Source organism: Hakea prostrata, chromosome 10 (genome assembly GCF_041222555.1).
Source record: "Hakea prostrata isolate BN-2017 chromosome 10, UWA_Hpros_2, whole genome shotgun sequence".
Lineage (NCBI taxonomy): Eukaryota > Viridiplantae > Streptophyta > Magnoliopsida > Proteales > Proteaceae > Hakea > Hakea prostrata.
Window position 1 is genome coordinate 34,514,215 of NC_142609.1, and position 20,137 is coordinate 34,534,351.

Consider the following 20,137-nt stretch of genomic DNA (forward strand, 5'->3'; position numbering starts at 1 on the left):
CAAAGCTCAAGACACTGTAAGGTCCAGGAAGGGTCATTTGTGCACAGCCTTGCCCACCCCAGCTGTTACAGAAAGGCTGTTTCCAGACTCTTGCCTTGCATATGACCTCATGAAATTTAAATGGTTACTATAATGCAAAGATATTTGTGTATGACTTGATTAAGGACCAATTTTAAGGAATCTAAGAACTTACAAAAAGAAACTCTAAACCAATTCAACTTTGAAGGAGCAAAGTCTTCACTGAAGGGTCAAAGGATGCATAAAGAACTAACTCAATGGTAGTGGTTAAATAGTCAGTTCAAAACTTAAACTTGAGGGCAATTTCGCCCTCTCAAAAAAAGCATGTTAAAAGTGCTATGACGAACTTTCTTTGGCTTATGCTTCTACTTTTGGTTTCTTGGGTGACAAACGATTCTGTGTAGCTTGGTTGACAAGCAATACCATCCTAGGGTTAGTTTCTATTTTCATGTATAATACAAAGTTACTATTTTCTTGTAACCCAATTTAGGGAATTATTCCTAAACTGAGAATCCTTCCTTGCCTATTAAAAATCACACGTCAGGGGAAGAGTTTCTGATGAAACCTCCCTCTCCTCTTCATCCTCCCCCTCTCTTGTTCTTCTCTTTTCTTTCCCATGTTATATCTGGTTATTATATTTATATTTTGTAACAAAAGCAAATTGGGCAGAGATGTGGGATCCATATTGTAGCTGAACTTCTCCTGAAGAGATATTAGGTGTCATTTGGGGCTGATACTTCTGTCCAGCCTATTTATGCTTTTTGAACACAGTGGTGACTTCATAATTATGCAACAGGCAATCTAAGTGAGAGTTTAATTTCGGACCCAAGTTAGAAATTGTTACACTGTAAGTAAATCCATAAAATGGTCTATCGTACATAATATACTCATACAAACTCTCAGTTCATATAGTAATGTTCAAACCTGTATATAAAATGCATATAACACAGTGTCCATAGTTGAAATTACAAGGTCCCAAGTTCAAAATATAATTGAACAGGCAATGACACAACTTGAGAGTCAATAGTCTGCTTCCACCAGCCCTACCAGCTCGTACAACTGTCTGACCAAGAATCTGGTGAAGGATCCAGTGGAAGTGAAAGATTTCATCTGGCAGAAAGTTTTGAACAACCGGGGTGAAACTTGCTCTGTTTCGACTAGATTGTTTCTCTCTCTTACTTACTCTTTTTTTTTTTTTTTCCGGGGGTGGTATCAGCTGACAACTCATCTAGCTACACCAAAAAAGCGAGATGCCTCAGCGGGATCTTACAATTTTACATACCATGCGCAGTAGTACATCAGCAAATTGTTATTAAGAAAATTTTATAAAAAACAATGCAAGAGAAACATGATACAAATAGACACAAAACAGCGGACAGGTAATACAAGATACATAAGAATTGGCATTCATCCAAGACATCCACATTGATCAACTCACACGATACAATTCTTAGATGAACATTTCCACTTTCTGAAACAGAAGTTAACAATCATTCCTTATGTACATCCAAACTGGCTGAAAGAAATTCAAAAACACGACTTACTCCATCAGAAATACATGACCATCTTTCACAGAGAGCTCTGATTTCTTCTTAAATGCTCCTGGTGGACGCAGAGACTTATTTTCACCAGGCAACTTTTGGGCTCTTGGCCACAAATGTATTTTTGTGCGCACAAGATGGAGGACAGAATTTGGTCGGACATTTTGTATGGCAAGAGATTTAGCATCTTCTAGCTCCCTTCCTGAATAAAATATTTTTACCTTTTCGGATGCTTTGAAATCTGAGGAAATATGATAAGACAACATAAGTTTTCTTATTCAAAGGAAAACAAAAACAGCTCCCATTCTAACAACACTATTGTAGAAGAACATGAAGAGTTTATTTTACAATTTTACAAAATAAAACCAGCAAACCAGATGAAAGGGATAAAAACATGAAGAGTTTATTAATAGATAAGAGACACAGCACAGATAGGAGGGGCAGAGAGAGTGTGTGTGTGAAAGAAGTGCAGAACCTTTAGAGAAAATCTATGGTTTAGCTAAACCGGATAAAGCAACAAAATGTAAGACAGAAGATTGGACAACTAGAGACTCAAGAGAGGGTATCAATGTGGAGAACACTGCAGGTTAGAACATGGGTTTAAGAATCATAGGTGAATTGTGATGACAAGCGTCATTTCAGGATTGGAGAGAAGGCCAAGACATGGGGTGGGTCGAAGAAATATAAAGTTTGCTCGGTTTTGACCTGGAAGATAAGAAGCTTCCGCCTAGTTTTTCAGCAATCGTTCAAGGCTGTGAGCTAAGTTATACCCTTTGAACGTAGGGTTGTCAATACAGTTAAAGCAAGCTTTATGACCTCAATTGGAACTGCCAAACACACATGACGCTGAGGCCCAGGGAGGCAGAGACAGCAACAACCACAGCTTAAACCTATGAAGCTCCTCATAATGTCTGAAAACCTTTCCCATAAGAAGAGGCATGGGTTAGGAGGCACCAAATGAGAAACAATTAACTCATGTCGGTGCAAAATTGGTGATCTAAATGAAAGGAGGAATTTTAAGTCACAGAACTGTATGGAACCTGAAAGCCGAAAAGGGAGAAGAGAAAGTGCACCCCTAGTGCACACAAAAGCCGCTGGACTTTGCCTTTAATTGTAAAGCTCTGAGGAAGAGCATACAGGTAATTAAAGTAAGCCTGAATAACATCAATGTTACTCCCCTACCTGGTGTCTAACAAAAATATTAAAAACCTACTCACTTTCCCTTGTTTTAATTTCTGCTGCCTTGAGGCCCCAACCCCATCTCCATGCACCAAAACTATCTGGTTCAGCCACTCAACCAGGTTCTGCATAATCACAAACTTGCTAGTTGCTACTGAATGACTGATCACCTGTTAAATCATGAAATTCCCAGAAACTCTAACAGATACAGCTACTAATAAGGTAAGGACAATCCAACAACCGTACGGTCCCATCAGTTAGGGAAAGTCACGTGACTGCATGGTCCCAACAGTGAGGGAAAGGCACAATTGGATCATAAAGAAGGTTCCAAATAAGCAAAGTGGGATTAGAACTAGGCTTTGAACCCTTAATCATATAGAATTTAAGGGGCTTCCAATGATCGTATTAGATGGAAGAAAGATAAAGAGAAACTGACTTGCCTAATTTTTTTGACGCTTTTGCCTTGACAGAAGTGATAGTTTCCTCTGCATTGACATGTAGTTTAGTTCCCTTTCCTCCCATGCTCTTCAATAGTACTTTTATTGGTCCTTGCATAGATAGTTTCCCTTGTTCTTTCACTGCCACTTCATTGTCATGTGGGTACCAGAGAGCCTTCGGTCTATGAAAATTAGCAATATCTTTGCTGCAAGATAAAAAAAAATCAGAACCCATGGTTGGTATACCTTTGCATCGGCGTACGAATATGCATGGATATAGACAAATATTCGATAATGCATTATTATATGAAGTATACGTCCCACTGGTATAACTTTAACAAAGGGAAGTCACACAAAATGGGTATTGACCAACTAATTTTAATGATAACATGCAAATATATGACAAACAAAATACTGTCATGCAAAAAAAATTGTAGGACTAGCCAAAAAGAAAGATAAGAAATAAAAGATGCATGCTAGAGCCTAGAAGTATAAAGTACTTCAATTTCTGATACATGTCGCATGCTCCTAGCAAAAATCTGATTACTACAAATCCAGGCTTGTAATGAGCCAGAATATCAGTATTAAATACTTGGTACCTTCCACTGATTCACATGTATCATGTATTGATCTTAGATGTAGATCAATGTATCACCTTCAAAAAATACCTCATGGGTTCAGAAAAAGTCCATGACTTAAATCACACAGCTTGAAGCAATACCAAAACCAGATAACTAGTGATAGGAAAAATGAGGAAGAAGAAACGAGAGGAAAACACTGTGCTGCATTATCTAAGTTATTATGTATTGGGAAATTACAAGCTAACTCCAGACAACTGAACATACATACAAAACTACCAAAAGACAATACTAACTACCCAAAACACTCCATGTGATAGCATGGAAGCTAACACCAACACTCTCAACTTGGATGTCAAGAATTCTTGTTCAACCACTGTTGAGTTCCCATTCTTCTGCAGAGACACTGTTCATTTATAGGTGAGTAGCTTATATGAGGAAGAGTTAATGTTGGAGGAAAATCAGACATGAGATCTTATGCTTATACCCTTAGTAAATGCTATTGATTGATGACATCAATGCGTTGCCTAGCATCCAGGCATTTTTTAAAGGACTGGGCAGTCAGTTGCATACTGCAAAGTGCCCTGCACAAGTGCACAGCTTATATTGATGCCAAATTCTGTATCTGCAAATTATTCATAAGTAAATGATGTAACCCTGGAATAGAGGGCCAGTTATAAGATCTTTTCTAAGAACCAGCAGGCAATTTAGGGTTTCAAAGCCTGCTGTTCTAGGTCAAAACACAGTGGAAAGCAGCTGTTCTAGCTAAGTGTGACCAGCGACTAGGGTTGGTTTGAGTTCCAAACCTTGAGTCTCGAGTTAGGAGGTCTAGGGTTAAGAAAGAAAGAGAATCTACGGTTTAGCTAGGTTTGTGTTAGGACTAGAACTAAGAGGTTTACAGATTTTACTTTACAGAATAATCCTAAGCTAGGCTTTGGGGTTCTGTAAATTCTAGGGTTTCTAGGTTAGGGTAAGGATTAGGTCTAGGGTCGAATGCAGGGTAGCAGAAGGGGATGGTGTTCGTAGGTTAGAATGAGATTGGGATGAAGGAATGGATGGGAAACCTCAACTAGGGCTTAGAGTGGATCTGTTTTCTAAATAAAAATAACAAATTCTCAAAATCTCAACAAAGAAAGCTGCTGGTCTATTGGCTAACTCTACTATGGATGCAGATAACCATAAGGACTGCTGGAATCTCTTCTGGAAGTTGCATACGCTACCAAAATTTAAAATTTTTATGTGGAGACTGATGAATAAAGGTCTGCCTCTCCTTGATTATATCTCAAAATGGAGCAAAGAAGGATCAACATGTCCTTTATATGGGATTGAAGAAGAAACAGAGTGGCACCCTTTCATTTCATGTGATTGGACTAAGAGGATTTGGTTTGGTGGACCATTGGGTTGGAGAACTGACTCTATTAGCCCTTCTTCTATCCTCACCTTTTTCATTGATTTCTTTTGAAATCTCAAAAAGAAAAACAGAAAAGAAGCCAGTTGGTTTTCCTCTGTTTTTTTACTCTTCTTTGTTAGTTGTTACTAAATATGGCATGCCCATAACCAAGCTATACATAATAAGTCAAGGCCTAATCCGTTGACTACTCTTAGTCTCATATCTAAATGGATAGCCTGGCTACATGGGAATAGAGTACAACAAGGGCAAGAGGATAAAGCTTAACTATTGCAACCCACTTCATTAAGATGGCCAAATACAACTGACCCTACTCTTCTTATTGCAGGGACCAAGTTATGGTTTCAATCAAGGCAAGGGTGGGCGCATAATCAAGGAAGGAAAATGCATCAATTGGCAACAGGATGACATCCACACAATTGACCTGCTGGTGACTCTTTTAACAGCATGGAGGGAGGGTGTGAAGACTGCTTTACAGTTGAATTTGAAGCTGAAGTCAATCTGACTACAGAGCCTCATCTTTTGAATTTATTCCCAGATCCTAAATTCCATGGTTGGTTCACTTTGTTGATTTTCTATTTCTTCTAGTTAACGGTGTCCCACTTTAAATCTTGAGTGGTATTCTGACTTAGATGCCCCATTTTTTTTTGCTGAACATGTCACTCTTGAGGCGATCTGTAGGAATAGGATAACCAGTAACTGAACCTTGTTTCCTCCTTTTTCTTATAAAACCAAAAAGAAAAAAAGCCTGAAACTTTTGCCAATAGGTAATATTTCAACATTTTTAACAGTAGATTCTTCTCAAAATATAAAAAATTCATTAAACGAATATGTTATAACATTGCTAAAAAAGAAAAAAACCAAAAAAAAAAAAGCAACTGAAAGAAATATTTTAATTCGAAGCAACATTGAAAGCATTCACATACACCAAACAAGGTTTGACCGTAGCACAAAACTATCAAAGTGAGTCATATTTATGAAATCTTTCAGCTAAAGAATATTTAAGCAATCTTGGAATGGTTGGAAAGCTGGTTTTGTGATCTACTTGATACAAAAAAAAAAGTTTAATTCCAAAATAAAATATTTGACCAGTCAATTCCTTAAAAATGAACATATTTGCATACCATATTGCTATAGTAGTATGATAGACAAAGTTTGTCTTCTTTTTTCTTTGTAAAAAAATCTTGTGTGATGATCCTTTAGAAATAATTTAGAATAAAAATAGAACTATAATTTTTAATAGGGTATATGACAAGTACCTCCCCAATTTGAAAGCCAGACAAGTATACGCCTACCATAAGTTTTGGATGTTAAGTTCAAGGAAGTCTATTTATGCTTTTCACAGAAACCCTCCCTTAAGATCGTATTCCTTTCCCCCAAGAGAAAAGAAAAGGAATCTTTTACCTTTATTAAAAAGGAACCTATTCCAATTAAAACTACAATATACCATCCATCTGGATATTACAAAAGAGAGAGAGAGAGATTAGAATAAGCAAAGAAGCCAAGTCAAGAAAAACAAATTGTTCTCTCTCTCTCCCACTTTCAAAAACCAGGAGATGGAGAAAGGATTATTTTTTAACTTTACAAGTGAATTCTGAAATGGCAAATAGGATATAGAAACAGGAAAGAAACATTTTTCAGAGAAATGTAAGTCAAAAGAACACCAGAACACTTTGTTGTCTTCACAACACTTTATGGCCCACCCCAAGCCAAGGCGCTTACAAAGACCCTTCTATGCTGTTGTTGCCTCATTGCCTTGATAACTATGGTTGTCATCAGGTTTATGTGATTAAGATCAACCCCAATGGAGCTCTTCATCAGCCAAAAGCAAGAATAGTTACAAAGGAGTATGCCTGTTCAAATTTTGAATCTTTGATATCTCTTAATAACTCGTATTCATTGGCCATTGATCAGTTTGATGTTGTGAATATGTTCCTTCATGGTAAGTTACATGAGGAAGTCTATATGGAGCAACCTCTGACATTTGTAGCTCACGGGGAGCTTGGGATTATGTGCAAGCTCAAGAAGCCCTTGCACAGTCTAAAGCAGCCTCCTTAAGCTTGATTGAAGGTACCCTAATGAGCACATTTTGTGTGGAATCTTAGGGGATAAGCATGCATTTGACGCACTTAAAATAGAGCTCCCTTGGGTTTTCTATTGTTGTTTGCAAATTTTACGATATTTTGGGAGCTCAGAGAATATTCGGAATTTTTTAGTGCGATTAAAGTAGTCTAGTCTATTTTTTGCTATTGTGAAGAGGGCCCAATTCTGAGCTTGATGGGCCAAAATTGGATCAAGAAGCAACTTTAGGCCAAATTGTCCCACTCCAAGAATATTTTAGGCATCAAAAGAAGGCAATTATGATCAATGGCTGAAATTGTTTAGAATTTGATTTTTTTGAACAAGGAAAAAAGCCAAGTGTACGCATGGGGCCCACAAGCAATAGAGATTCAGATTTCCTCTCCTCATATTAATGAATATCCTTCTTATTAATCCATATTTTGTTTTATATTAGATTCTTATTTCTTTCCTATATTTTCTTTCTCTTTCTTCCCACCTTCCATTTCTTGTTCTTCTTCTTATTATTATTTTTTTCTCTCACCCACAGTTTTCTCTCTTCCCCTTTGAATCCCTTTCCTTTCCCACTCTCTTCAATTCCATGTTTACCACTCTTATTAATCTTTTTTTTTATTTCTCTTTCAAATATTCTCTTCTCCTATCCACGTTTTCAATTCCACATTTTTTTTAAATCTCTCTCCCCCCCCCCCCAAAAAAAAAATCTACAATCCCTTTTCTTCTTTTACACGTTTACCACTTACCTATTTAGTTACTTATTTTTCCTCTTTAATTTAAAAGTCTTATTTATTATTATTATTATTTATATCTTCCCATATTTTCAACCCCTCACCAATTCTCTGTAAATACCCTTTCACACTCATACTTAGGTTACAATCTCTTCTCCTTAGTTTTGTAGGTCTTATTACTCTGCTGCTTTGTGGGTTCAATTATTAGACTCAATGTTTAGATTTCAAATTTAAACGAAATCTCTTTAAAACAATTAGTTTTTTTTAGTTGTTTACTTCTTTTTATTTATGCAAGTGTAACTATTAGTTTTGATCAATGCAAATTCAAGTTTCATTCAAGTTCAAGTTTCTTCATGAGATTAGTCTACCCTTTTTGTTTTTAAATTAGGAATTTATTCTCAGCATCTTATTATTGTTTCCTTCCCCATGGGTCTTTGACCAAAGATGCCTACAGTTGTACCTCTCTTTAGTTAAAGTTCCATTTTTTATTGTTTTGTTTATTTGTTATTTTGTCATTTCCTTTTTGAAATTTTTATTTTACACCCTTTCCACGATAAGTGGACTGTAAGTTATGGCAAAGGGTCCACGATCAAAGGCAACTTAGCTACAGTCCCCTTCCCTCGATCTTGAGCTGACATCCAAATCACTTCCCTTTTATTTTTTAGAGCAAATTGCATTGGCACCCCCAAAATGGAAGCTTTAAAGCACTGATACCCCACTTTATGTTTGAAAAACACAAACACCCCAATTCATTAAACACATTAGTCCATTTTGTTAGTGAAACAGTTAACCCACTGTTTATTTTTCTTTAATTCCAAAAATGCCCTTATTAAAATTTAAGGAGAAAAAAAAAATCCAACAACAATATCTACATAAAATAACACCTTCGTAGGCAGAAGAATGTCTTTTCTTTTCTTTTTTTTTTTCTTTTTTTGGGGTAAATGAGAATAAGATTTCTTGGAAGGGTATAATAGTCTCGTAATAATAATAACTAACGATTCTAAAATAATAGGACCGATGAGTTTTTCAAACAGAAAGTGGGGTGTCAATGCTTTAAAGCATTTTAGGGTGCAAGTGCAATTTGTTCTATTTTTATTATTGTCTCTAATCTATTGTGATCCAATTATTCCTATTTTATTTACTTATGCACTTTTTTTAGATGATGAATGGTGAGGTTGATGGGGCTTTTTTTTATTATTATTAATTTCATTGGATGCATGTTTAGGACTGTTAGTTTATTTTGATTATTAAAATAAAATCCTTGTCACCCTCGCGTTACCTTAAGGTTGCGTTTGTTTGCAAAGGTGGGGTGGGAGAAAAGGAGTGGGAAAAGAAAAACATGTGGGTCCCATGTGTAGTGGGGTGAGGGAGAAGGAAAGGAAAGGAAAGGGTATTGTGGAAAAGTGATAGTAGTGGGTCCCACTTTTTACTTTTCCCAACTTTCCCACAAAGTCCCACCAAATATGTGGGGTTTTAAAATGGCTTGGGGTGGGAAAGTTGGGTTGCCACATCACCAGACAATTTTCCTTGATTCAAGGAAACTTGTCTCTCACTTTCCCACCCCAAGCAACCAAACAATCTACCATTTAGGGATTTAAGGGAAAAGTAAGAAATCTACACTTTTTTCAAGAATTTTCTCACCCCACCTTTATTCCAGCAAACAAACGCAGCCTAAGAGATTAAAACTAGGAGTATATCTCCTTGAGTTCTACCCGTAGCTACACGATACCATGCACCTATGGTTATTTTAATTTCACGTACAGTTGCAACAAACCTTCAAATTAAAGATTTGGGATGGTTAAATTGAAGCATGACTGAACCAGAACTGAACTATTCGTTCAATCAAACTAATTAAAAAGGCTGGACCAAAAAAAAATAATAAGTCAGGAGAACTTCAAACTAAAGATCTAGCATGGTTAAATTGAAGCATGACTGAACCAGAACTGAACTATTGGTTCAATCAAGCTAATTAAAAAGGCTGGAACCACCCCCCCCCCCCCCCCCCAAAAAAAAAAAAGGGTCAGGAACGACTATTATAGTACAAATTGGGCTCTTCAACACGGACTTCTTGGCTCTTGCCGATGTAAATTCTTTTTTTTAAGAAGATCTGCATAATTGCTACTTCCAATATTGCATAAATTCTTGTTCTCTCTTTTTCTCATCCTCCATTGTTTATAAAATGAAGTGACAATTTCCCACATTGATGAACTATTTTTTATCTAGCCCCACACTGAGGGCCAGTTATAGGATAATCAAATTGAATTCAGTAGTAAATTTAGGGTTCCCTAAACCCTGTGGCTGGGGCTTGTAGGGTCTATTTAGGGTTTTTAAGGCTGGTAGGGATGATCTACTAGGTTTGGCTAGCACTGGGCAGTTTGGGATTGCAGAAAACTGAACCTGAATGTCATATTCAATTTCTTACTTCTAGGGTTTAGCAAAATTAAAATCCTAGGGTTTCTAAGGGGTGGCTGGGATTGGGCCAGCGTCGAAGGTAGAGAAGGGAAAGGGGACGATGAATCCAAAAGGGAATTGGATTCGGTGAGGAATTTGGGAGATTTAGGTGAGAGGAGACTAGGAGTGCTAGGGTTTAGGGAGGAAGATGAAGTGCAGAAATTTTAGGGTGAGGGATGAGAGTCAAGGGCTAGGCAGGGGATGGGGAAGATGCTTCCTAAAGGCGATGGGATGTGGGGGGAGGGAATTGAGAGAACAAGAGTTAAGAGGTTTAGGGCTTGGGGGAGGGAAGACGGCAACCATAAGAGAGAAAAGGATGGGGGAGAAGAAGGCGAGCCTGGGGGCAGGGGTGGGTGTGGGTACTTGTTGGAGAAGATGCTAAATGGAATTCAGAAAATAGAATACTCAAAGCTGCCGCAGGTTTCCTCCTTAGAAACCCTACAAGGCTCCACTTAATTCAACTTCAATCAATGTTCATTCAATAATCAGAAATTGATTTGTTTACAAGTGTGGGGTTATATTTCTAGCCTTACATTGAAAACTCCTACCTGGACTCAAATTGGAAAGCAAAGCAAAAAAAGAAGTTCTATTTACTGAAATAAATTGCGAACATAAAAGGACTTCTAACTTACTTGGGATTCCTACTCCACTAAGGACTCTCACTTGTCTCATCCTAGAATGATTCAAATTACACAACAAGAGTAGGACTAGTCTCCTAGTAGAGATTGGACCACAGCTAAAGGAATCCTTTTTTAAAGAGACTCCTAACCAGACAAGGACTCTTTCACAACTTGTCCAAAACTAAATCAAATACCAAAATAGAAAGAGAGTTTGACCCCTGCTAATATACTGAATCCAAATAACCCTAATTGGGCTTGTTCTAGGACTGCCCAAATTACATAAAAAAATATAAAAAAAAAAACCCTATACTTGGTGCATTTTCCCTTTCAGGACATAGGATGCTTTGCAGCAACCCTTGGTCCTCTATTGGGAGGCCCTCGATCCAGTTCACATCAATTTTGCCCAAGGAAACAGATAATTAAGAATCTAGGAAAAGAACATCGTACTCCTGGGCAGAGCAGTGGATAAGTTTCCTGGAATCTTCACTGTGAACAAAAGATTAAGAATGACACGAGCAAAGTAAATCAATACATATTTGTTATTCTGCTTTCTTATAACCAGACATTGACCCTTCTCTTGAGTCACGCAAAAATAGAAAATCACTGGACAATTGATTGATGAAATTTTGTTATGAAGGTTCAGCTTCATTTCTGATGTTAGAAAATAAAAGGAGAACAGATGAATTTGGCCATTTCAACACGAAGAATATACTGGCTGCAGGTTTATATCTAGGTTCAAAAAATAAGGAAAGTAATATGCCCCCAATATTTAAAATTCAGAAATGTTAACCACCCCCCACAACAAAAAAAAATTCAAAACTTAAAACAAGCAGACAGCAGGGATGAAAGAGAAAGGTAGTAAAGAAGAAGGAATACAGATCCATACTTGCTCAGCCTTGGCTTCATTGTTTGCAGTTTCACGGCAGGTATTGAATGCAATACTTTGACACCATGGGCTGCACGTTTCTTTGAATGTGACTTTAATTGTTGAGAAGATTTCCTGTTTGAATAATACTTGTCATTAGAAATATTGAATCGACCAACAGATGGGCCCCCATGACTCTGAAGGTCAAAAGAATCCCCAACACCAGCCTTTGGAGAACGGGTGATTATCATAGCCCCTGCATGAAGGCGAAGATGACTACCATCTTTATCTTCTAAAATCTCAAAAAGCATTTGCTCATCCTGAAGATCAAGGATCAGTTTGGGCTTCACAATGGATTCATCATGCCCCCAAATGATGTTGTCTAACCAAGATCCCTCCAACATATCCATGTTATGCAAGGAAAGTTTGCTAAACTGCCTTGTAGCATCAACTCTGATAAGCTCTTCTGCTTCCTCCCTTACATCCAATTCCATACGAGATTCCAACCTCAATAGTTGTGGATGACAGTTCCTTTCTAAGAATGGAAGTTCACTCAATTCTAAAGGATCCCTTGAGCCAAAAGGTTCCACAAGAGCAGAACAGCTACGCAGGAAAAGGCTGTGATCTTTCTCATCTGATTCCTTCTGGATCTCTGGTCTATAACTTTGTGGCTTTTCTCCCAACTCTGTCTCTGCACTAGTAAAAATTTCAGAGTCAGGCCCAGAGTTTATACAACTCTCTGGTTCTTGACTCCCTGTAGGAGAACTATCCCAAATAATTCCATCTTCCCAGTCTAACTGATCGAGAGGGTAAAATGTAGGGCAGGAGGATGACTGCCATTCGGCAGAAACGTCTATAGTTGCACACTCTTTCATTGGCTCTGCACTTAGATACAGGTCTTCCTTCTGTTCATGAAACCGTGTAGGTGTGGTGCCAACACCTTGCCAGAAACCAGACAGAGCAGACTCTGAATCACCTTCGGTGGCAAGTACACTATCATCTTGATTCATACTCGCCTGCTTACCAGTAACTATACTTGAACAAGAGCCCTTTAAAAAGTCCTCCTCGTCCTCCTCCATAACATCAGAGGCATCCAAAACTTCATACCTCTCTGACATCATTGTAGAAACAAACAATAGTCAAAATGAGAGCCCAACATGCAGAATCTAAGCTGTCGAACAAAGACTTAAACAAAGACAAAAGACTAGCATAAACACTCCCAGAAGATAAAATCCCACCATGTCATGCTGGAAACATTTACAAAAAAAATGAAGAGAAAAAAAAAAAAGAAATTTACCCCAGAACACTAATACTCGCCGACGTACCTTTGGGAATAGAATACCTAGAATCCCTCTTCTTTTTCTTCAAGGGCTCATGAACTCCAAAAATTTCAGAAAAACGTAATATCACCATCCCATCTTGAATACACAAGATGGGTAATGAAGTCAAAGCAGTATCATCTGATGGCTCTTGCGTAACTGGTTCATCCTGACAGCCCATGTGCAAGATATCAGGAGGCAGAGAAATAAAAAGATACAGAAAAAGGACAGAGGAGAGAAGGAGAGAAGAGAGGAAACAAACTAAAACATTATGAAATAACACAACCTTTTTTAGAATCAAATCAATCAATAAATTTGACTGCAGAACCATACACCATTATTCATTTATCCTACAAACAAATGCCAGCTAGATGTATACATTAACAAGCAATAGAATGACTTAAAATATGAAAAGCCCACCAAATTGAAAGTTGGGAGGCAGGCAATGATGACAACACCATAAGAAAACCCATATGCTCACCCATCCATAGGGTTGGTCATGCTGGAGTACTACCTTAGATCAACCCAAACTCAGCTTGGTATCCTGATGGAGATAACGAACCATGTCTAGTTGAGTTTTGAACCTAGTAGCATAAGGACTTTATGTTACTTGGGGAAATCTTTCAGTTTATTTTGTCCTATTGAATTTCACGCTACTTGAGGGCATGGGAAAAGAATTTAATAACATTTCACCAAAATTTTGGTGAATTTCGGGAATTTTGACCCCACCAAAACAAGTTTTGGAGTCAAAATGAAATAGACTGAAGTTTCAACCATGGTTTTCAAAGCATCTGCCTAGGCGGTAAGGCAGTTTTTCAACCCACTTATTTGCCACCGCTTTGTTTACATGCAGTTTTCAGCCCCTTTTTTACCACTTTACTGTCGCCTTGTGCGCCTTATTGCCGCTTAGAAGCCAAATCTTGTACACAATCATATTTTTTCCTTTATTTTTTTTTAAATCAAATTTTATTTTACAAAGCCGTATATGACCTTAATAGTAAGTTTTATTTTAGAATCGGGAATCAGTGAATCATTAAATGGATAAGGCACTTATTTGGCATCATACTATCATAGAGTTAAGTATATATATATATATATATATATATAAAAAATTACTACTTTCATTTTCATACTTATAATTTGAAATAGTTCATAGTCAAATGTTAAGATCCTTGATGAGATGTTTGTGTTCTTTTTTGGATAATCTTTCATAATTATGATTCTTAAATGCTTACTTTTTTTTGATGAATGTGATTTTTGAATGTTTATTTAGCTTATAATAGAAACTTATCAGTTTAAAAGTAGTTGTATTGAATAAAATTTGACCCAACCACTTTGGTCGCCTTATTGTTGCCTAGATGCCGCTTTATCGCCTAATTGCCTAGCCGGAGCCCCAATCACCTTGACAACCATGGTTTCAACAAAAATCTAACAAGATTTCAATATTTTGGTCACAAATCTCACAAAATTTCAATATTTTGGTACATCTTAAAATTTTAAAAATTCCGTTTGAAATCTCAAAATTTTTGGAAACTAATAGTCTTTGGTATAATTTTCAATTTTTACTTTGTCCAAAAATTAATTTTTGCTTGTGTTTGGTGTAATTTATGAAACCAATTTCTATTTAAAAACGGCTGAGAAAATACAAAAACTGAAAATAGGCCGCGACATGTTTTAAATTTTTTTGCCAAGAGCCACTTTTACACGTGATGTAAAGGATGGGTCATGAGCATAGAAGAAAATTCGATCGAAATTGTCGAAATTTCAGTAAAATGTCTGCATTTATAAAAAACGAAACGAAATTCCAATTATTATTATTTCAAAAAAGTGTCAAATTTCGACCGAAATTTCAGAGATTTCAACCATTTTGGAGGTTTCGACCGAAATTTCGACCATTTCAACATTCCAACTTGATTTTCCTTAGTTTTTGTTGATTTCTATCCCATTTTCACCTAATTTCCACGACTCCTTTGCCTTCAAACACCTCTTTGGCTCTTTTTTTTCCTCCAAACGCCTCCTAAGCCACAACAACTACAAAGGAAACTCCGGCAACAATAGAATGTGAAGCATGAGCCATACCAATAATTTCAAACTTCCCCTTTTTTATTTTTGTTTTGTTCATGCCTTAAATGATCTTGTATTGCCTTGAAATTAATATATGTTTAGCCTAAGACTATGATCTATGATTGTATTTTGTTAAACTTATCTTTTTAATATTTGCTACCATTTTTCATTTTCTGATTTTAATAATTATTTTCTAAAATTATGTATTTTTATTTTATGTATATGTGATATATAGGCTTCAACTTAATATATGTGAGACACCATCACTTGATCTAGTCAGTCATTTTATTTTGTTGACTTGTTATATATGTAACCATTCTACCAAACAATTCATGTATGCCGATGATCTATGCCTATATGCAATACAATTTGTACTTGTCGGAACCAATCATTTGTTAGTATTTTTGAATGATAATTTTCAATGGTTTTTTTTGTTGGCAAAATACTAGATCCATTGTGTTTATTATGCTTGAAATAGGTAGTATGCAAGAATCCAAATCATTTTGAGTCCATATGAGGCCCGAAATTGAAGTTCCAATTTCCAGAAAAAGAAAGTGTCCAAAAGGCCAAAATTTCAATGTTTCGGTCGAATTTCTTCCTTGGTCATGAGAACAAAATGGTAAATGCCCTTTATTTTATAAGAGGAATTCTTAAAATCCTCCTCCTTCCCATCCCTCATCTTCACTTATAATAGAAAGTTAGTCCAAGCCTTCCCTACAGGCAGACGAAATAGGTTCTTTTCATGCCGTGAATTTTGTATTCCTTTCGTTGTCTTGAAAGTCAAAAGAGTTAAGCTCTAACGCCCCTAATGACCTTCCTTAGGAATGAAGTTTCTCTCTCTCCTCTTCATTTTCAATACAAGGTTCCACCAAGTACTATCCAGATCTAATTCAAGAAATGGAAATGGAAATGGACAAGTTACAGAAACAGAAAGAAGAAATATCATATGGGCAAGCAGTTCTACTCAGGCCTTGGCTTCTGGAGCTAAATCAGCTAATGCTCAAGTGCGAGCCGTGCTAAAAATCACGTTTCTGACTCTCGCTGTTTGTCTTGCTGCCATGTTAGGTTTAGCCTTTTTGTCCAGTGATTCCACCATAATTGTTCACATTGTTTTTCTCATGCTCTGGCTGGGCTGCTTTTCTTTCTCCTTATATGGTCCTTATTTCTTTTCTCCATTGTTAGTTATATACATTATGTAAATTCCCATAAGTATTTCTTTGATTCAGAATCATGACAAGGAAAGAAACGGACCCCTTCTTCGCTTTCCCTGAATCTGACTTACAGTTTTCTCTTCATTTTGCAATTTTCTAACCAAAGAGGAGAAAGAAGAATCATGATCTGGAAAATGGTGCTACGTTGAGAAAGCAATGAAGATTTTCGTACATCATCTTCAAAATGTCCTGTTAGAATTCTGGTCCCAAAAAATAATGTTTCCTAAGCTTTTAGTTGAACTAAAATGGATGGACAGTGAATAACTTGTTGTGGGGTCTAGTGATTGATCATTCACCAAATTATCTGTTAAATGAGCTCTCTTCCCTCAGCTAATTTATTCTCAAAGAGAAGGTCACTGAACCTACTACTGCTTATGTCTGTCCTCCCATAAATCCACTATTGCCTATAACCAGCCAGCCTGGCCATTCAGCAAGCAATGGTTCATGTTTGAGCAAAAGCCTGAGGTCCAAAGCTTGTGCCTTTGTTCCATACTGCTTTGCTGGCTCAATCTCTGCCTCCAACTTATCCAACTTTTGCTTCAAGATAAGTTTGGCTAACACTTCAGGCTTTGGAAGCTTCCGTTGCTGTCTCGTATTTTTTAGGCCACCTTCAAAGAATAGTAATGGGAAGCTGACGTAGTTTAAAGAACCTGCTTGAATAATTCATGAGGCATGATGCTGAAACAGTAGGTGCCTTGCACATCCTAAACCCTAACCACTCTAGCATATGCTCCTCTAAAAGCCCTAAATCCCCTAAACAGCCCTTAAAACCCTAGCCATGGGTGTGAGAAGCCCTAATCTTGACTGTTGATTCCCTAATTGATCCTGGAATTTGGACCCATCCTTTGAGGCTACATCAGGAAGATACCCTATGGAAGGGCTCACCTTAAGGTCAGGATCTCATCTAGTGTTGGCATCGGAGGCACAGCGTAGGAAGAGATGATGAAAGCTAAGGAGGATAGAAGTTATACTGTAACTTACGTTGTTCTGAAGAGAGGAAATTACATGATGCCCATTAAGTGACATCACATCATGGACAGTTCCAGTGTTCCTCAATGTAGGAATTCCTGGAAGCGTATTGGGGTGCGCATTCAGGGAAGTTGCATCATGGGCAGTCGATTTCCAGTGTTCTTCAATGCGAGACTTCCTTGAAGCGCACTGCGTATGCCCCCTATGGTTCCATACTCCGATCTTGACCCTGATACTATCAACCACGTCATGGCAAGGGATTGGTGGACTTGTAAGTTTAGTGTTTTATGTGTTGTTTGATATTAAGTTTACGAAAAAACATTCATGGTAAGAGATTATATACTGTCTTTCTTCAATGCAAGTTTTAAAACCTACAAAAAATCAAATTGCAGAAAGATACGCCAAAAATGTTTTCTAGTACAAAATCTATTTTACCTATTGGTTACCAAACGGTTTTTGCATTTTGACCTGAAATGGTTTTTACTACTGATTTTTGAACAGTAGGAGAAAATCAGAAATGAGAACCGCACCAAAGAGTCTAAGTGTGACTCCCACTCAAAGGGAAGCACTAAATTGATTATTGCGGGCAATATCTTCTCCTACCCGTCCCACAAGCCATACAAGCCGCCAGCGGCATCATAAGACTTATCACAATGGATCAAGAGGTTTCTTCACATTTTGGTAATCCATATCTTACGATAGGTACCAAAGAATAATGCACATTAGTTCCACCAGACTTACACGAAGTACTAAACAATTGTATTAAGACTTTAGAAGAGTATGATTTGACGATGACCTTGAAAATTATGTACTTAAATATTATGAATCTGCGACAGTAAGTAATAATGATTCACTTCATTACTCATTTAAAACGTTAAATCGCTTATTCTTTATGCTCTTAGGTACTTAACCAATGTATAGATGTGTAATCATAAATGACGATTCACCAGTATACTACAAATCAAGGGTTAAGAACACCTATTTAAGTAATTATTTTTGCAATGTGATCATTTAAACGTGTTAATATAGCCTAGAATAGGGTTTCATGAATGAGAATTTACACATCAAGAATATTTAGATATGTGAAAATACCTTCAGATTTGACTGCATATGAGAAAATAAGAGACAAATCCAGAAAACCACTGTGGGTTGTTTCTTTAAACCAAACTAACCATGGGTGTGTTTATAGGCCCTAAAATAGGCTGGCCAAAGAAGAATCAGACCTAAAAATGACTAGAACCCGCTGAAATATACCACCAAAAACTAGCAGACCCTATACCAGATTTCAGCAAGATTTTGACTGAAATTTCGATATCTCGGTTGTCTAGATAGGGTCGACATACCAACACGAGACGTGATCTTCAACTACACCTGGGGGAATAATATCACTAAGTCTATTCTTTTCTACTAATTTTAGAAGTTAGCTACCAAGAATATTGATTTCCCAATTGATATTAGTTTCCTTATTTGAATAAGTGCCTTAGTTAGAGAGTTGATCTTTATCTTTTATAAGCCTTTTTCTTCTTACATAAGGTGACAGAGATGACAATACAGCAGGATATCAGATATAAAGACCTACAACCAGAAGAGGAAGAAGAAATTCGAGTCCAAGTGTCTCACTAACAGTGGTGGTAGTAGTAGCAGCATTTCAATCCTTAGTTTCTGTTGTATAGTTTAGGCTTTTAATTGAATCACTTTTTCAGAAATGAACCCGTGAAGACCATGACCAAAGAGGGTGCTCCACTGCAGAGAAGGGGTTACAGAAGGCAGGGAAGACAATAAAGGTTGGACAGAGTATAGCCTGAGAAATGGCACTATCACACCAGGGAGGTTAGTCAGGACAACGAGCACACAGAGGATCTAAAAAGAGAGGGGGGATCAGAGTAAATTTTTACACAGAAATCCAGTTTCTAGTGTCGATAGTTCATAGTTCCATCCTGCAACTCTGATTTTCAGTTCGTCTTCTAACCCCACCCAATTAGTGACTTAGAGTCCCCATCAAATGAGGTTCAGGACAATTTGGTATTGGTAATTCGTGTTAAAGTATCTATGATAAATTAATAACAGATTTCCACAGTGGAAGCAACTTCAGATATGGTTGTAGTGTTATAAGTTTGATAATTACAGCATTAGATACCCTTCTTTTTTGCATCTAACAATTCACATTTCTCTTGCAATCAAGACATTCACACTGTGTGATATTTGTTAATGGGGAGGAACATAGAAAATGGCAGAGTCAAATAGTGAAAGAATTATATATTGTTGAAGTATACGCAAGTTTGGGTTATTTTACCATTCACGTGAACAGTAAAAGTTGTTTATTGTTCATGTGAACAGTATTATGCTATTGATGTTACTTTCCATTTCTAATGTAGGAGTCTTGCTACATAATTTTTGGGAGTTTCTAGAAAACATAATTTCTATCTTCAAAACTTTATATTTTAGGAGCTAGAAAGTTACTAAAGTTGTAATCATTTTGTTTCTTTTTTTTTCTAGAGGAAAATTACTTGTTTATCAAGTTGTATTAGATTCATTAGAAACTATAAATAAAAGGGCTTTGTGATTCTAGACTCTTTTGCTCGAATCACAGGCCTCTTCTTCTGGTTTTTCATCTCTCTTCTCTTCTTCTTCTTCTCTCTTTTCTCTATTCAAGTTCAGCTGTTGTTTTTATTA

General features: G+C 36.9%; 1 protein-coding gene across 1 annotated transcript in view; it reads right to left on the reverse strand.

Moving 5' to 3' along the window:
- The window catches only part of HAF01 (HAC13 protein (HAC13)), an 81,710-nt gene that overhangs the window by 44,002 nt on the left and 17,571 nt on the right, over window positions 1-20,137 (reverse strand). The window contains exons 8-11 of the mRNA XM_089136294.1: window positions 13,227-13,389; window positions 11,923-13,012; window positions 3,179-3,381; window positions 1,563-1,800 (exon numbers count right to left, since the gene is read on the reverse strand). Of these exons, the coding sequence (XP_088992420.1) occupies window positions 1,563-1,800; window positions 3,179-3,381; window positions 11,923-13,012; window positions 13,227-13,389 (1,694 nt within the window). The remainder of the gene's footprint in view (window positions 1-1,562; window positions 1,801-3,178; window positions 3,382-11,922; window positions 13,013-13,226; window positions 13,390-20,137) is intronic.